Raw genomic sequence first — 17,136 nt, 5'->3', positions numbered from 1 at the left:
TATTGCAGCCTCCCTGAGCCTGCACAGCTCACTGCCCCACAAAAATGTCCTCCCCCTGTGGCCTGGGTGGCTCCGAGCTCCAGGGTGTGCCTAGAGCCTGTCACAGCTTCTGGGACCCTGACATGTGAGTTTGGGGAGTCGTGGTCTCCACCTCAGAGTATAAATAATGTTATTAATAACAGGTGATACCAATTGATAGCTTGCTGTGGGCCAGGCGCAGCTCTGAGCACTTTCTATGCATGAATTCATTTACTCCAAACCCGAAGCCCATGTACGTTTATTATCCCTTTTAAATCACAGAGATGGACCATGGAACGGAAGCCCGCAGCTTCCTCAGTCGACCCCAGGTTGACTCCATCACCCAAGGCCAGGGTCCCAATGCCTCTGAAATCACCCCCTGCCTCCAGGCTATGGGAACTGCTATTTGGCTGGGGTTTCAGGGAGCAAGTGAAGCTTAATGACTTATGGGTGATTGCCTGCAAGAAAGCGAGCACAGAAGAGACACAAAACCTTTATGCCTTGGAAGGTTCACGTCACATCAACCAGTTATTTTCCATTCCCTCCCTGCAAGAAAGAATAATTGGAGGTCAGACAGCAGGAAGAACTTCCCAATCACCAGAAGGGGTAGCATCGACACCCTGTCTCATGGTCAGTTTTGTAAGGTGTTGCCCCTGCCTTGGCCAACAGTTTGAATCAGAGAGAGGGGTTTGGCGGTGTAATCCCCTAGAGAATCCCCCTAGGACAGGGGTAGGGGGTGGCAGGGGAGGCCCTGGGGCAGCAGCCATGGGGTAACCAAGGGAACAAACACGGAAAACTAGGGGACGTCAGTCCTTATCTGGAGCTCATTAATGGGGAACATTATTCAGCTGTGAAGTCCAAGATGGGGTGATAGGCATGCTGCAGGCAGGGGTGGAGAGCGGGGGCAGGAGGCGGCCACAAGGGAGAAGAGGTATTGGCCCAAAGTCCACCTCCATCTCACGTGTCCAAAACCAGGCTGGAAAAACCCTATAAATGCCCATGACCAGCCTCCCCAGAGACCCTGAGAAAGAGAGAGAAAGACGGAGAGAGAGAGAGAGAGAGAGAGAGAGCGAGCCGCAAGCTTCCCGTCCCTGAGACCACTGGACTAGCCCACGGAAGTCTCCACAGCATGTGGGAACTCCGATCCATAGCCTTCTCCAGGGCGGTGTTTGCAGAGTTCCTGGCCACACTCCTCTTCGTCTTCTTTGGCCTCGGCTCGGCCCTCAACTGGCCACAGGCCTTGCCCTCTGTCCTGCAGATTGCCATGGCCTTTGGCCTGGCTATCGGCACCCTGGTGCAGGCTCTGGGTCACGTCAGCGGGGCCCACATCAACCCTGCCGTGACTGTGGCCTGCCTGGTGGGCTGCCACGTCTCCTTTCTCCGAGCTGCCTTCTATGTGGCTGCCCAGCTGCTGGGGGCCGTGGCCGGGGCCGCTCTGCTCCATGAGATCACACCACCAGACATCCGAGGGGACCTGGCAATCAATGCTGTGAGTAGCCAGAACTTTGTCCTTTCCACAGGGGCAGATCCTGGGGAGTCTCTTATAAAGGATGACATGGGAGGGACCAGATCTGGGTGAGGGTCTGGGTGGGGAGAGAGAGAGAGACAGAAAGAGAGGGAGGGTGGGCGTATGGGGGGAGGGGCAGAAATTCGAGAGCCAGGAACACAGCTGCCATAGGAGAGTCAGGGTAGAAGGAGCAGTAATGTCAGAGCAGAGGCTGGATACACACGGGTCTACTGGTACCTTCTGTCCTGAGCCTCTTGGAGGAAGAGCAGCATCAAGGTTTCTGTTGACTTGGTACCTGCATTACAGTGAGGGCTGCGCTAGGACTCGGCAGAGGACAGGGTCCCAGAGCAGACATGCTTTACGAGCTGGGAGGAACCTCAGAGGGCTAGTCCCCAGCATCTTCTCGAGGGAAGAAGACCCAACATTTCTTCAGCATCTACTGTGTGCAGGCCTCACAGCAGGGGCTCCTCATGAGCCACACGTTGATACCTCACAACAGCCTGCGAGGGAGGGATGAGAAGATCCATTTCTTAAGGACACGGAAGCTGAGGCTCAAAAAGGGGAAGTACCAGAGCCAGCCTTCAAACCCAGGCTTGACTGCAAAACCCAGGATCTTTCCACCCCACCAACGTCCCCTCCCTGAGCCACCACCTAAGCCTTGTTTTGCAAACAAGGAAACTGAGGCTCAGAGAAGGGAAGCGACAGGCTAAAAGTCCTACAGTTTGTCAATACCAGAGAAAACACCAGAACCCAGGGCGAAGCTAAAGGGGCAAGGTCTCTCCAGACCTCGGAGAAGGTCCCCAGAGCCCATGAGCTAACTGCTGATTCCATGAACAGTGGCTAATCGGGAGCCTTGGGCACTTTGGGAGCTGAGAGTGACGCCGCAGCCCCTTCCCCCTCCCCACCCCCACCCTCCCCCTCTCCCGGGTCTCTGAAAGGCCTGGGCATCTGAGGGCATGGGTGGGAAGGGACAGTCTGTGTCCCCTCAACACAGCTCTTGCTCCATCCCCCATCCCAAGCCAAGACGGCAAGTGCCTCTTTTGTGCCTCAGTCTCCTGCATTTCTTGGCCTTCTCTATCCCTGGACCACTGGATAAGAGCTCTGATGTCTCTGAAGAGTCTTGCACAGTCTCTGTGGCCATCCCCTCCTCTGCACAGGTGGCCTTCCTCATGCAAGGGGGAGGGGTATCCCAACTGGAGAACTTCTCTCTTCTTCAAAATGGAAAATATCATTAGGCTGGGGGCTCAAGGTGGAGAAAAGGCGAGATTGGCCATGGTGGTGGACAGACTGAGAAATCTGACCGTTTCCATTGAGAATGAAATTAGTTCAGTTTGCAGCAAGATGAGGTCTAGTTAGACTGAGAGAGGAACTTCCTGAGAGCATGGCCAAGAAAGTCTCAAGAATGTGTGGCTGGGGAACCTTCTCTAATAGTAGGGCAATGGGAGTGCTAAGGGGCCATGAGGACATGGCCATCATCTCACAGCTGACTAGGGCCCTCAGAAGGGAAGGGTCTGAGGAGGCTCCCCCAAGTTACTGCTCAGCATTTACCATCTTGAGGGACTGGGGAGAACCTTCCTGGCTGGAATGGGGCAGCAGCGGGACTGACTTGGCCTGAGGCTAGTGAGAGCTAGTTGACCCCCATGGCTGTCCCAAGTGTCCTCTGAGGTCACTGGAAAAGCCAGTCTGTCCACCAAGAAGTTACCATTGGTGCGCATCTGCTTCGTGCTAGGCCAGATTTCATCTCATTCTAGGTACAACACTGTAAGGTGAATTCTGTGATTCTCCACCCTGAGTGGTAAACTGAGGTTCAGCATTTAATTGACTCAAATCACAGAACCAGTGTCAGCACTGGAAGTGGACCCAGAGCTGTCTGACACCAAACCCACATCCACAGTGTCTCCCTTAGATCCACTGTTTACCAGTGGGAGTGGAGCTGGTGTTCTGCCCTTGTCATTTCTGTTTCTCAGACAGTCCTCCAGGATCCATTCTGTTATCCCAATTTTACAGAAAGACAAACTGAGGCTGAGATAAGTAGGGCCCCACAGCAAGTCAAAAGCACCAAAGTGTCTGCCTTCAAAGCTCTTCACTGCCACCCACTATAGGCTCTGACATTGGAAGACCGGGGGGGAGGGGGGCACGGAGGGGGGTGTTGAAGTTAGACTCTAGAGAGACCCAAGGGTGCCAGCTTGAGGGCTAGGACCCGGGGTTGGGTTTCAGGGCCTGGAGAAGGATCGTGGGAGCTCAGAACTATCACAGCTCCGCCCAGTGCAGTGCCCAGACCCAGAGGGCAGGATGTAGGGCATAAGATGACAAAACCCAGAAAGAAATCCAATACTGGGTGCAGCCCAGTTATGAAATCGCCTCTTTGCTCAGCCTCAAGTTCTCTTGTTACCCAAGGCAAGGTCTGCTGGGACCATGGGCACCCCACATGGGTGTGGAGGCACCACAGTACAGGGCTCCAGCGCCCCAACCTCAACCTCTGTAGGATGTGCAGGGAGCCAATCCACAGGGCAAAATTGAGGCCTGAAATGCAGTATGGAACAGGCAAGGTCAAAGGGAACAGGCAAAGGTTAGAGGAAAGAGTTGTACAATGCAGTCACAGAGGGAGGGGGCACACTAGCGCCGTCCCCAGAGCCAAGTCCCTAGATCCTGTTCCTGGCAGCCCTTTGACCACGGGAGGAAAGACCGCAGGCCTCTCGTTACACCAGTATCTTATGGCTTAAATAGAGAGGAAGGTCTTCCTATTACCTGGCCTAAAGCTTCCTGCTGCTATCAAAACCTCTTCCCTCCTTGTTCTTCAGGAAGCAGAAATTCTGGATCTCAGCATCCTTTTCCTTTCACATTGCAGGCGCACAACCCCAGCTCCCAAATCTAATGGGCTATGGAGTCAGTTTCCCTACCTCTGGCCTGGGGACCACAAGCAGTTGTAGGGTCCATCCCCCTGCCTTTGTGCCATGGCCCAGGAAGAAACCATCAGTAGTTTGGACCAAGGTGGCTGGTGAGCCCTGGTGTTCTGGATTGCTGCCCGGAAGCCTATCTGGAGCTTTGACTGCAGGTGGGCAGGAAGACGGTACCAGTGGGGAGCATGCTCAGTGTGTCCCCCCCACCCCCTCTCTGTCCCCAGCTCAGCAACAACTCGACAGCTGGCCAGGCCGTTACTGTGGAGCTTTTCCTGACCCTGCAGCTGGTGCTCTGCATCTTCGCCTCCACGGATGAGCGCCGTGGAGACAACCTGGGTACCCCCGCCCTCTCCATTGGTTTCTCTGTGGTCCTGGGCCACCTCCTCGGGGTAGGTCATGGCCACTGGTTCCAGCCTCCCTGGAGGGACAGACACACAGACTTTCCGCAAGGAAACAGACACACAGACCACTCTAGAGACGGATACACAGAAAGCCCAAAAGTGAGAGCCACAAAGACCCCAGAGGGACAGATACACAGAACTCCCAAGAGGGAAAGACACAGGGACACACCCCAGAGGGTTTGACTCCCACATACCACAAAGGGACAGATATCACTCCAGCTTCAAATGAATAGCGAGCCCTGTAAATATAACATGAACTCAATTGTCCATCGCATGGATTCCCTTTAGGCTGAGGTCAAGCACTGGAGAGAGGCACAGAGACTCCCCCCTGCCCCTTCCTCACCTCCCTCCCCTCCCTGACCCCTGCCTCCCATTGCAGATCCATTACACTGGCTGCTCCATGAATCCTGCCCGCTCTCTGGCTCCAGCTGTGGTCACCGGCAAGTTTGACAACCACTGGGTAACGGCTGAAACCTCCCTGCCTTCCCCTCCCCCAGAAACCCATCTGGCTGGAAGAGCTTGGGGTGGGATCAGCAAACCCTCCACAGTCCTCCTCTTGGGGCCCCGTGGAGTCTTGGGTCCACCCTTCAGGTCTGACGCCAAAGACTCTGTTTCCACGTCTGTAAATGAGGATAAGAGCAGTTGTTGCTTTGGCTTTTTGTAAAGATTAAGTGAGGTAACTGGTGTAAAACAGATGACGCAGTGCCTTAGAACTCGATAAATGGTAATATTTATACTACGTAACATATTTCTATTATTTAGCACTTATCTAGTACTTAGTATGTGCCAGGACTTCTTCTAAGTGCTTTGCAAATATTGACTCATTTAGTTTTTCACAAGAACTCCAGAAAGTACGTCTTATTATAGTGAGGAAACAGGCACAGAGAAGGTAAGTAACTTGTCCAAGTTCACCCGGGGAAGTCGGCTCCAATTCGCACCATTAGCCCCCATTAACAAGTCTTCCCAATTGCTCGCTAGTCATTGATAACTACATGGATACGCGTTTGATTACATTCACCGCGTGAGGCCCCCTTTCAACGGGAAGCGGGAGAGGAGCACTCCCGCGAGCCGCCCTCTCGCTCGCCCCCAGGTCTTCTGGATCGGACCCTTGGTCGGCGCCATCCTGGCCTCGCTCCTCTACAACTACATCCTGTTCCCGCCCGCCAAGAGCCTGTCGGAGCGCCTGGCCGTGCTGAAGGGGCTGGAGCCCGACACTGACTGGGAGGAGCGCGAGGTGCGGCGGCGGCAGTCGGTGGAGCTGCACTCGCCGCAGAGCCTGCCTCGGGGCAGCAAGGCCTGAGCGCCTGGGCCGGGCTCGGGGGAGCTCGGGGGAGCGCCCGCCAGCCCCGCCGGAGCCCCTCTCCCCAGGTCCGAAGCCGGCCCCCAGGGCAGAGTAGCTGCTTCCAGGACGTGCCGAGGCCAGGGCGGGGGTAGCGGTGAGCGTGGCAGATCCCTCGCCTTGAGGCTGCGGGGCAGCGACTAGTCGACCCCGTGGCGCCTTGCAGGGAGCTGGGGACTTGGGCACCGCGCTGGGGAGCAAGGGCAGAGGAAGGCTCTGGAGAGCCTGCGCGGTGTACTGGGTGGGCTGCGGGGGACGGGGTCTGGGAGTGAGGCATCAGGTTTTGCGCGTTCATCCCCCAGTGCCTCTCTGTCCCCAGGTGCAGGGTTGTGCATGCTCCTGAGTGTAAGCAGGTGTGCCTGTGGTGATGCAAGTGTGCAATGGCTGGCCACCTCTTGCTCCCCTCTGGACCCCTCCCTCCCCCACCTGCAATAAATCCACTTCCTCTGCAGTGGATGAGTCCTTCCGGCCATTCATCCCCAGGAGCTCTAAGTGTGCTTCCCAGGAGAAGGGAAGAGGAGGGTATGGAGGCCACTTTGAGAGAGCTGAAGGGAGGCCCTGATATCCAACCCCTACCCTGCCCCTTCTGGAAAATTTCCCCAAGCGGAAGCACTGGGTCCTAAGACTTGCCAGGACCCATTGCTAGACGTAGTGAGGTATCAACCAGAGAACAGCTCCCAAAGTGGCCTCCGGGCTGTGGGTTGGGGGGGGGGGCGGGGGGATGGTTGAGTGGCCAAGGACCTCCTTCCTGCCCTAAGAGAGGACCTCGCCCAGGGAGGAAGCAGGCATGTGTGTGTGTGCTTGCCGAACAAGTGTACATGCGTGCGACCTCATCTCCAGGGGGGGCTCCAGACTCAGAGATTAGCCTCCCACTGTGGCAGGGAAAACAAAAGGCCTTTGTAGGCCCCTGGCCTTTGTCTTGGGAGAGGGGGAGATTTGCAACTAGACACTTCTTGAAAGGAGACACTCAGTTTCACAAGTGAGCCCTCTCACCCAGCACACACCTATGGCTGGCTGGGCAAGGCACTCAGGCACGCAACCACAGGCACCAGGCAACACGCCTCCATCACCCATCGCACCGCCAGCCCCGCTCCCCAGGCAGCAGCTCTTCTTCCCCTCTCTCCCTTCCACCCCCCAGCCCTGGTGCTCCCTCCCTTCTGGCTCCCACCACAGGACATTACTGTGCAGAGAGCACCCTAGTGCCCTCAGGACCAAAGAAGGGAGATGACTTGTCCAGGCAGAGACAGGACTGTGTCTAGAGCTGGGCTTCTAAATTTCCAGGCCAATGCAATGGTTCTCAAATGAGATTAACTAGGATTAAGTGAGATGATGCATGTAAAGATGCTGTGTGAACTGTATTCCTCATACCATTATCATGCATTATTGGGATCATTTCATTATTTCTGATTCCTGGGGGGAGAATGCAGAAGGGGCCTGACCTTTGGCCTCCTTTATCTCCTTTAGTTGGTGGTCAAAGCAAAGGAGAGCCCTGGGGCCCCAAGGTGCAGGCAGGAGATGGGTTTGGGGCTGGCCCCATCCTGGTCCAGCCCCTTAATCTCTCTAAACCCTGAGCACACACTGGCTGTTCTCCCCTCCCCTCTCCCCACCACCCAGACCGTCCATTCTACCCTCCCTCTCCAGCCTGCTGCATAGCTAACCTAAGAATCACACCTTGAGCCCCCTTCTCCATGCTCTGTTGCCTCCATGCTTTCAAGGCTTTTATCTGTGTCTGTCCCACACTGCACCAAGCACCACTGTGCACCAGTTTCCAGCCCCTTTGGGCCCTCCACTCCCTTCAGAGACTGACTGTGTATGAGGAACACATCTCTGTAATTATGCCCACTACCTCCTCTATGCTCTTTTCTGTCTTCCTTGAACAAACCTCCCTTCGGGTTAGAAGGTCATAGGTGCTATGGAGATGATTCTCCCAGTCCCCGACAGCTGATGACAGTCGCTTAGCCTCACTACCGGGGGAGTGGGTTGAGTCAGAGACCAAAGTGACTTCTGGGGCTGTACTCCTGGCAGCTGAGTGTCCTTGCTCTGGAAGTTCAAAGGCAGCAAGGCACTGAGCTGTGAGCCAAGCCTGGATGTGTCTCAGGTATTTCATCCTCACCTCACCTCTCCCCAACAGATCCCTCTAGAAGTTGCCAAGAATTTCTCTCTAGTCTGTTCTTCTTCCAAGATTGCATCTCCCCCCCAAACTAAATGTGAGATCCCCACCACTTCCAGCCCCTATTGCCCAGTTTGGGGTCACTGAGGTCAGAGGTCAAAGCAGGATTCAAGTGATGGGGGTGGAGGGGAACTGACACCTATTAAGCATCTCTTGTGTCCCAATTTCTGTGCTGGGTGCTTTACCTGCGTTAGCTCATCTAAGCCTCCTAAAACTTCAGGCAGGTTAGGGAAGGACAGCAGCCAGCAGCCATGCTGGGTTTTACTTTTTCCAAAGCACTCCCTTATCATCTCCTGTAATTATCTCCCAACCCCTTGAGATAGGGCGAGCAAATACTGTCCTTCCCATTTTAGGCTGAGGCTAAAAGACTGGTCTAAAGTTACACAGCTGTATATAGAGCTAAGAATTGAACTCAGGCCTTCTTATGCAAAATCTCATGATCTTTCCACTCAGAAATCAGAGGAGACGAGGTCTGTGCTGAGACCAATCCTAGGCCCCTCCTGGGAGCCCCTGGCAGAAACCAGCACACACAACCCAGCCTGCCCAGCCCAGCCTGCTGCCTTGTGGTAGACATGGGGCCTTGGGGAGGGCCGTGGCCAGGGAGGGAGAAAATGACAAAGACACGAGCTGGTTTCTGCCCTTGAAGAGCACCCAGTCTGGAGGAGGGTGGATGTCAAACACACGCCAAACCAGACAGAGGCAGGGAAGCATGGAGGCAGATGAACAGACCTTCAGGTCCCCAAGCTGGAGACCGAGAAGATTCTGAGCTGAGGGGAGGAGTGGCTGACCACTGGGTCCCAGCTGCCTCCACCTCCGCGCTCCCACTTTGTGCCAGATGACTTTGCACCTGCACGTGTTGCTTCCATATTGTTTTGTATCTTTTAAGCTGTGATTCTGTATCTAGGCGGTGCCTCCCAGCTAGACTGTGAGCCCGTTGGGGGCAGGGCTCCTTCCGGTTCTTGGATGGCACCCTCCTCTCTATCTTCCCTCCGCACACAGTAAACACTCAATAAATGCTCATTTGTCAATAAATGCTGTTTCTTTCACAACTTAGAAATGGTCCGTGCAGTCCAAGGTGCCAGAAGACAGACTGGGGTCTGTGGCATGTCATGAGCTTCCCAGAGCTGCTGCTAGGGATGGTGCAGAGGGGATTTCAGTGCTGAATAAGCTCAGCTAGGAGAACTCTGGTGGTCAATTTCCACTGTCAACCTGGCCAAAATGGGCATGCTGGGCTCTGTCACCCAGATGGCACCACAGGGGGGCCACCAGGACATGGGCCGGCTGTGTGTCCTCGAGAAAGAGCGAAGGACAGCCCCTTTCGGTCCCCTCGTGCTGGCTGTAGCACCATGCTGGGAAGTCAGGGCAGGGACCCTAGGGTCTAGGACAATGCCTAACACTCAACATGTCCAAAACTGGCCTTCTGCTCGTCTCCCCAAACCTGCTTCTGCCACAGTCCTCCCCATCCCAGCTGATGGCAACTCCATCTTTCCAACTGCTCAGGCCAAAAGGCTTGAGTCATCTTTGACTCCTTCTCACACCCGACCCTGACTCCACCAGGGAACCCTGTCAGTTCTACCTCCAAGGGATCCAGATCCCATCGCTCTCACCTTCAGCACCGCACTCAGGGCCAGGCCACCATCTCCCCGCTTCCATTCCCGCCCCTCCCATCTCTTCTCTACACAGCAACAGAGGCGTTGTGTTAAAACTCTGTCAGCCCACGCTAGTCCCCGCGCAATAACTCCCTCACTCTTTCAAGTGAAGCCTGCGGTCCTTCAGGTGACACACAAGGTCTGCCCACTGCTACCACTCTCTGCCCTCCCTTTCTCCTGCTTCAGCAACACGGGCTGCTCCCTCTGCCTGGAAGGTTCTTCCCCAGATACGTGCACGGTTCTTTCCCTCTCCTCTTGAAACCAAGCAGGACCCTGTGGGGCTCCTGGGCACAAAAGCCTTTCTGTGTCCCCTTCTCTGAGTTCCAAAGGGCAGGTTCAAACAGTTGCTAATCAGGGAAGGGAGGGGATACGAGACAAGGAAGGAGCAGTCAAGAAACAGTAGTACAGCCTTGGGGGCAGGGTCCTGGTTCCCCCTCAAGGGATATACACATAATGTTATCTTTGAGCTCTTCTGAAGAACTAAAACCCTCACCAATTGGAAGATGTGATGAAGCACTCTTCATTCCAGAGAAGGTCACAGTTTGCCCATCATAACCTGACACCAGATGATCTCTGGATTGAAGGAATGCGGTCCCTGCATGCACCCTGATCCTTATCAGCAACCCTGCCCCTGGACTATAAGACTCCTCACCGGCCCCCCCAGGGTGGAACACACAGTTTTGAGGGCATTAACCTACTGTGTCCCCCTTTACCTGGCAAAGCAATAGAGCTATTCTTTTCTACTTCACCCAAAACTCTGTCTCTGAGATTTAATTTGACCTTGGGGTACAGAGGCCAGATTCGGCTTCACTCTTCAAGTCTTTGCTCAGCTGTCACCTTCTCAATAAGACCCACACGACAACCATTTAAAATGCAAAGAACCAGTTTCCCGTAACATATTCTATTTTTCCATAGCACTTAACCACATTCTATCGTACTATATAATTTCAATATGTCCATTGTTTATTGTCTGTCTCCTCTCACTAGAATATTAGCTCCACAACGCAGAGACATTTTCTGCTGGCTCATGGCTATATCCCCAGTGCCTAGAACAGTGCCTGGTACATAGTAAGTGCTCAATAAGTCTTTGTGGAATGAATGAATGACTCTTCCCCAAACCTGGGGATATGTGGAGTCCTGGCAGCATCACCCGCTGCCAATTACCCTACCATTTCCACCCTCAACCAGAAACTGCTCCCTAAGAACCAAGGGGGCCCAATATCAGGAGAGGAAGAAGGGGTTCCCCCTGAGAGATTCTAACTTTCTGTGCCACACATGGGGAGATCCATCTCCCAGCCCAGAGTGGTCCCAGGGAAGCATTCCTCTGGGTCTGTGGCAGGGAAGGGTCCAAGTGCTCAGGACAAAGATAATTCCAGCATGTAGGCGCTCTTGTGACAACCTGGGGACAGAGTGACCCTGATGGTTAGAGAGAGGTGGAAGGGCCTTAAGCACAGGCCTAGGAGATATAACCAGCTGCCCCCATTTGAGCAATCTGGACAGATAGGGTCTCCTTCTTCAGCCACACCAGGCCACTTCTGACGACGCCGTGGGTCCCATCTCAGGTCATGTGTGACCCTGGGCAAGGCAGAACCTCTCAGTCTGATCTTCCTCACAGGTAGCTCGGAATTTAATCACACAGTGGAGGCCAAAGCCATTTGTTAGCTGTAAAGGATTGGTCTCAAATCCTCAAGTAGGAGCTTCCTTCCCCTGGTGACACTGCCGAGTCCTTCCCACTCCACGTGTGGATTCACAACAGTGCCTGAAGAGAGAGGATGAAAAAGAAGGTGGAAGGGGGCAGACTGGAGGCAAGTTCAGCAGTGAAAGGGCTTAGTCCCCAAAGGCCTCTGGGGTCATGTGGGTCATTGTTCCAGTCTGTACCAGTCTGAACCAGGCCCGCAGAGCCCTGAGCCCTAAGCCCAGATGAAGATCCTGAATACAGCTGCTATGCTCTGCCAGGGGCAGGGCCCCAGGACCCATGGCAGAAGGGACAGACGGGCCTCCTGCCTTAAGAGGAGAGACCTGGGGGAGGAGCTGGTCCAGCAGGAAACAGGGGCAGAGCAGGAACAATAGCGAGGTTTCTTCCTTCCCTGTTTTCTTTGGCATCTTAGCTGCCACAGAGCCCACATCCCGCTCCTCCAGGTCCTTGGCTTCCCTCCGCGCCCCTCCCTTCAGCCCCCTGACAGAGGAGCACCTGTTCTCTCCCTCTGCTGCACCCTCTCGCTTCGCTCCACACAGAGCCCTCAGGGGGGTTTTAACATTACAGTCACAACTTGAGGAAACTTTATTGAGCCTTACTCTGTGCCAAGCACTGTGCTGAGTGCTTCCCCAAAGACATGTCATGGTAGTGGTGGTGGGATGTTTAGTGCATCTCCACTCCTGGAATCCTGGCGGTGGGTCTTTGCCCCTCTTCCAAGCCCTCGAGGGCCCTCCAGCCTCATTCCCCACATGCCTAACCTGGGAGTGGGAAGAGGGAAGGGTGGGAGGGGTGGGTGGAAAGCAGCTGGGAGCTCAGAGGGAAGGGGCAAGAAGTGGGGGGCAAGGAACGGGACTGGAAGGAAGTGTCACCGAGTCCAGGGGTAAGAGGACTTGACTTTGCGGGAACTAAAAAAAACCACATGTAAGAGAGACAGACATTGAAAAGGATGTAGAGACAAAGTCATAGAGAGTAAAAGAGATGAGGAAAGGTGAAATAGAGTAGATAGGATGGCTGAGTCCGGGGCAGGCTGGCACGGTGCCCACCTATCTCAAAACGCCCCCTCTCCAACCCTGGAGGCCTGTCGGGCCGAGTGGGAGAGAGGCCCACGATGGCCGGACCGCCCCGCACGGCCCTGCCCGCCGCCCGCCCCTGACACCGGCCGGTAGGGAGCTGGACGGCGGCGGCGCTGTCCTCAAGGAAGCGCATCATTCCAACCCTGCCGGGCGCGAAGCCGGGTCAGGATGCCCAGGTCGCAGGAGGAAAAGAAGGAGCTGGACCCAGCGCCCGAAGAGAAGAAAAGGGGAAGATCATGGCCGGAGATAAAGGCCCAGCGGAGGCAGACGGCCGGAGGTCGGTAGGACGGGAGAGCCCGGACCCGACAAAGTCTCCCGGGGAGCCCGGGACAGGCAGCGCGGAGTAGAGCACGGGAGCCGCCCAAAGCGCACCATGCGCGGGTCCCAGGCAGCCCGACGGGTCTACACCGCCAGCCGGGTCACGTGGCCCGAGCGGGCGGGCTGCTGCCCGGGCGAGGGGGAGGGGAGCGCGGGGCCGGGGTCAGCGGCGAGACAGCGGCGGCCTTGAAGTTCCCTCCCAGCGCGCAGTGCTGGCCGCCGGGTGCGGGAGCCGCCCACTGCCCCCGCCCGCGCGCCCGCCCCGCCGCGGGGCGCCTGCCTTGTATATAGCGCGCCCCGCAGGGCCCGCGCCAGGAGGCGAGCCACGCCGCGGGCGCCGGAGAGCGCTCGGCGCCCGGGAGCCAGTCCCCCCGGCCCGCTGCGCCGCCGCCCCGACGTGCGACCCCTGCGGGGGCTGCTGCCTCGAGACCATGAAGAAGGAGGTGTGCTCCGCGGCCTTTCTCAAGGCAGTGTTCGCAGAGTTCCTGGCCACCCTCATCCTCGTCTTCTTCGGCCTCGGCTCGGCCCTCAAGTGGCCGTCGGCGCTGCCCACCATCCTGCAGATCTCGCTGGCCTTCGGCCTGGCCATAGGCACCATGGCCCAGGCCCTGGGGCCCGTGAGCGGTGGCCACATGAACCCCGCCATCACGCTGGCCCTCCTACTGGGCAACCAGATCTCCCTGCTCCGGGCAGCGTTCTACGTGGTGGCCCAGCTGGTGGGCGCCATTGCCGGGGCTGGCATCCTCTATGGGGTGGCACCGCGCGATGCCCGAGGCAATCTGGCCGTCAACGCGGTGAGTGCCCACAGGGCTGGTTGTGGGGCAGGGACCCTGTGGTGGGCTCTGGACCTGGCCCCCAAACCCCATCTCCCGAATGGGTGCCACAGAGTGGTCCAGTGCACACCTCTGCCAGGAAGGTCACAGCCTCCTAAGGCCGGGAAGATGAATCTCCGTGTGTGCCCCTCAGCCCACTCCTGTGGTTCATATTCACCTCCTCTGCCTGACCCCATCATGCTGCCCCATCCTGGCCTCTCTCCTGGTGCCTGCCTACTGCCCCTCTTTTCTTACCCAAAACTTCTCTCTCTTCGCCTGTCTTACCTCTGAGCTCTTCTGTCCTCTTGGGTGCCTCATTGCTCCTGTGTGCTCCTCAGTGGAGTGGTCTCATGGAACCATCGGAGAGAGGCGGGTTGTGATGCTGTCTTCGGTGACCCTGGCCTCTCCGGGTCTCGTTTTTCTCACTCACACTACGTGGGAATGGCCGTAACAGCAGGGACTATTACGTGGGACTCCTCCATAACAGCAGGGGTCAGGGAGTTACGTGTAGAAACCGTGCTTGTGAACTCCCTAATGTGGTGCCAGTGCATGCAGCCTCTGATGAGTATTGGTTCCTGCTCCTGGCCCCCTGCTGCCTCCCCCGCACGCAGCCCCAGATTCAGCCCCCATGTCCCATGCAAACTGGGTTCATTAATCAAACACAGAGGAGGATTTTCTCGGCCATTGTCAAGCGGTGAGTCAGCCCCGCCAGAGAGACGGGTTTGAGGTTGGAACTGGCAGTGGGTCAGGCACAGGCGGGAGGCGGGCTTGGGGGGTGCCGTAAGCAAACTGGGCAGCTGCCCATAGGAGGGAGGGTAAATGCCAGCTTGTGGGGATTGGGGACTGGGCAGAACGAGTGACAGGCCTGTGTCGAGGAAGAGCTCCCATCACACTTGCCCTTTAGCCACAGCTTTGCGTTCCAAGCTTTGTGCTCACTGCGAAGTATGTAGTCTCTTCAGCAGATGACCTCCCTGATGTGACAGGGCTTGGCTTCCAGCTGCTCAGGCTCTAGATGTCCCTGGAGACCAAAAGCCCATCCCCCCCAAGTCCCTGGCCATAGAGGCAGAAGAAGGCAGGGTCTCTACCACACCCTTCCCTTGCAGCTCAACAACAACACAACTCCGGGCCAGGCCGTTGTGGTGGAAATGATTCTGACCTTCCAGCTGGCGATCTGTATCTTCTCCTCCACCGACTCCCGCCGCACCAGCCCTGTGGGCTCCCCAGCCCTGTCTATTGGCTTGTCCGTCACACTGGGCCACCTAGTGGGGGTGAGCAGTGCTGCCCCTTGGGGCAAATAATGGGGAGTACCTTCTGAACCAATGAGCCTGGCAGTTAAGGCCTGGAGTGGAGCTGCTCTACTCTGGCCCAGACTTGATCCCCTCAAACCTTCTCCAGTCTGAGGAAAGATGGAAATGAGTGGGAGTTGGGATGGGGGCAGGAAGCCAAGCCCAAGGGCAGGACAGAGAGGAGAGGAGGGGTCCGTAGGAACCTGTGGAGGGAGAGGTCACCAGCCTAGGAATTGGGAGACAGTTGGAGACCTGGCTGAGCCCCTGAACTGCTGGGGGACCCGGGGAGAGTCCAGGCCGGATGGGAGTAGACAAGCACGCTGCCCTCCTCACCACCTCCCTCTCTCCGTCCAGATCTACTTCACCGGCTGCTCCATGAACCCGGCCCGCTCTCTCGGCCCCGCAGTGATCATGAAGCAATTCAGCCCCTCGCACTGGGTAAGTCTGGGCCTCCCCTGGCTCCCTGGTTATGAGGGCCTAGAAACCCGGCCTTAGCAGCTGACAGCTAACAGGACTTTCCGGATGATGGGGGCCTAGAGCTTCGGGGTGGCTGGAGAGAGAAGGGGATGCAGCCGGAACAAGGACAGGGGCGGGGGTAGATTTTTAGGCAGGGGACCCTGGTTTGAGGGGAGGGACTGTCTGTGTGTCTGGCCTTCTAGGGAAGGGAAAAGGATCTGTACTCCAGTGCTGCTCTCGGAGGATTTTGCTTCCATCTTTCTGGGTGGTGGGGGGCAGGGGGCCCGTGTGTCTGTCCTCTTTGGTGTTTTATTTATCTGTCCCTGTTGGGGGAATGGGGAGAGTCTTCCTTCCTGTGGGTCTGTCCCTCTGGACAATCTGTCTGTCATCTCCTTTGAGAGCTCTCCAGAGTCTGTCTCTATCCCTGTGTGGAAGGGAGAGGCGTTCTGTTCATCTCTCCGAGGATCTCCATGTCTGTTCCCTCTGAAGGTTCATTTGTCTCTCTTTAGGGTGGGGTTGGCGGGGCCCTGTCCCTCCGGAGATGTCTGTCTCCTCTGAGGATCTGGGTGTCTGTGGTCCATGTCCCTGTCATTGGGGAGTGGGGTGTCAGTATATCTGCCCCTGAGGTGGGGAGAAGTCTTTCCTTCGGGAGGTCTGGCAGTCTCTCTGTCTGTCTCCTCTGAGAGGCCCATGGGTCTGTCCTCTGGAGGGGGAGCTCTTGGTCTCTGAGGCCTGGGGCTCAGCCCACTGACACTGCTCTGTCTCCACCAGGTGTTCTGGGTGGGGCCCATCGTGGGGGCTGCCTTGGCTGCTATCCTCTACTTCTACCTGTTCTCCCCCAACGCCCTGAGCCTGAGTGAGCGTGTGGCCATCGTCAAGGGCACGTATGAGCCCGAGGACGACTGGGAGGAGCAGCGAGAGGAGCGGAAGCAGACCATGGAGCTGACTGCCCAGTGACCAGCATCGTGCGGGGGCCAGCCTCTCGGCCCCTGAACCGCAGGGGGAAAGAAGAGAAATATAGGACAGCAAGCTTCCTTCCCCCACAGCCGGGTCCTCTGGGCTGGGGAGGAGGTGCTGGCTCCCCAGGCTGAACGGTTAGAGTTGGGAGGAGGAGCCCAGGATGGGACTCTTGGGGTGGGGGCCAGGGGCTGGGGTCTGGTGGCGAAGGGGTCTCTCTGGCACAGGGCAGACTGCTGCAGCGAGGTCAGACCTCAGGCATTGTGAACGCAGTGCTAAGCTTGCAGGCTGCCCCAGGCCAGGCCAGGAAGGAGTGGCTGGCAGTCTGTGTCCCCTCCCTCTCCCCAGCCCCTCCTCAAGAGCCAGGGGGATCCCAGCCCTTGGGACAGCAGAGGCTGACCCTCCCCAGAGCTCTTTAGGAGGGAGGCAAACTGGTTCATTACATGCCGCCTTATTTATTTCTGCTCAAGGATGCATGGGGTAGGGCTGCTGGTGTTAGGGGTGGAGGCTTCCCAATAAACCACTGACATTCATGTTCGGCCTCGTCTCTCTCC

General features: G+C 56.8%; 2 protein-coding genes across 3 annotated transcripts; both read left to right on the top strand.

Annotated features, from left to right (window-relative positions):
* Positions 1-1,047: 1,047 nt before the first annotated feature.
* On the top strand, positions 1,048-9,367 carry AQP2 (aquaporin 2). 2 transcript variants are annotated; one of them, XM_061206348.1, is made up of 4 exons: positions 1,048-1,507; positions 4,650-4,814; positions 5,206-5,286; positions 5,917-9,367. In XM_061206348.1, exons 1-4 carry the CDS (start codon positions 1,148-1,150, stop codon positions 6,124-6,126), a joined length of 816 nt encoding a protein of 271 aa, XP_061062331.1. In that variant the 5' UTR covers positions 1,048-1,147; the 3' UTR covers positions 6,127-9,367. The 2 variants fall into 2 exon arrangements, with proteins under 2 accessions (XP_061062331.1, XP_061062333.1); XM_061206350.1 differs by having other exon boundaries at positions 5,206-5,266; positions 5,917-6,131.
* Positions 9,368-13,502: 4,135 nt separating this feature from the next.
* Positions 13,503-16,726, top strand: AQP5 (aquaporin 5). The gene is made up of 4 exons (XM_061204345.1): positions 13,503-13,865; positions 14,987-15,151; positions 15,524-15,607; positions 16,397-16,726. The coding sequence occupies exons 1-4, from the start codon at positions 13,503-13,505 to the stop codon at positions 16,580-16,582; spliced, it is 798 nt and encodes a 265-aa protein (XP_061060328.1). The 3' UTR covers positions 16,583-16,726.
* The last annotated feature ends 410 nt before the right edge of the window (positions 16,727-17,136 follow it).

The sequence above is a fragment of the Eubalaena glacialis genome, chromosome 11, assembly GCF_028564815.1.
Source record: "Eubalaena glacialis isolate mEubGla1 chromosome 11, mEubGla1.1.hap2.+ XY, whole genome shotgun sequence".
Classification (NCBI taxonomy): domain Eukaryota; kingdom Metazoa; phylum Chordata; class Mammalia; order Artiodactyla; family Balaenidae; genus Eubalaena; species Eubalaena glacialis.
Note: the sequence above shows the minus strand (reverse complement) of the source record. Positions and strands in the feature narration are given on the sequence as shown.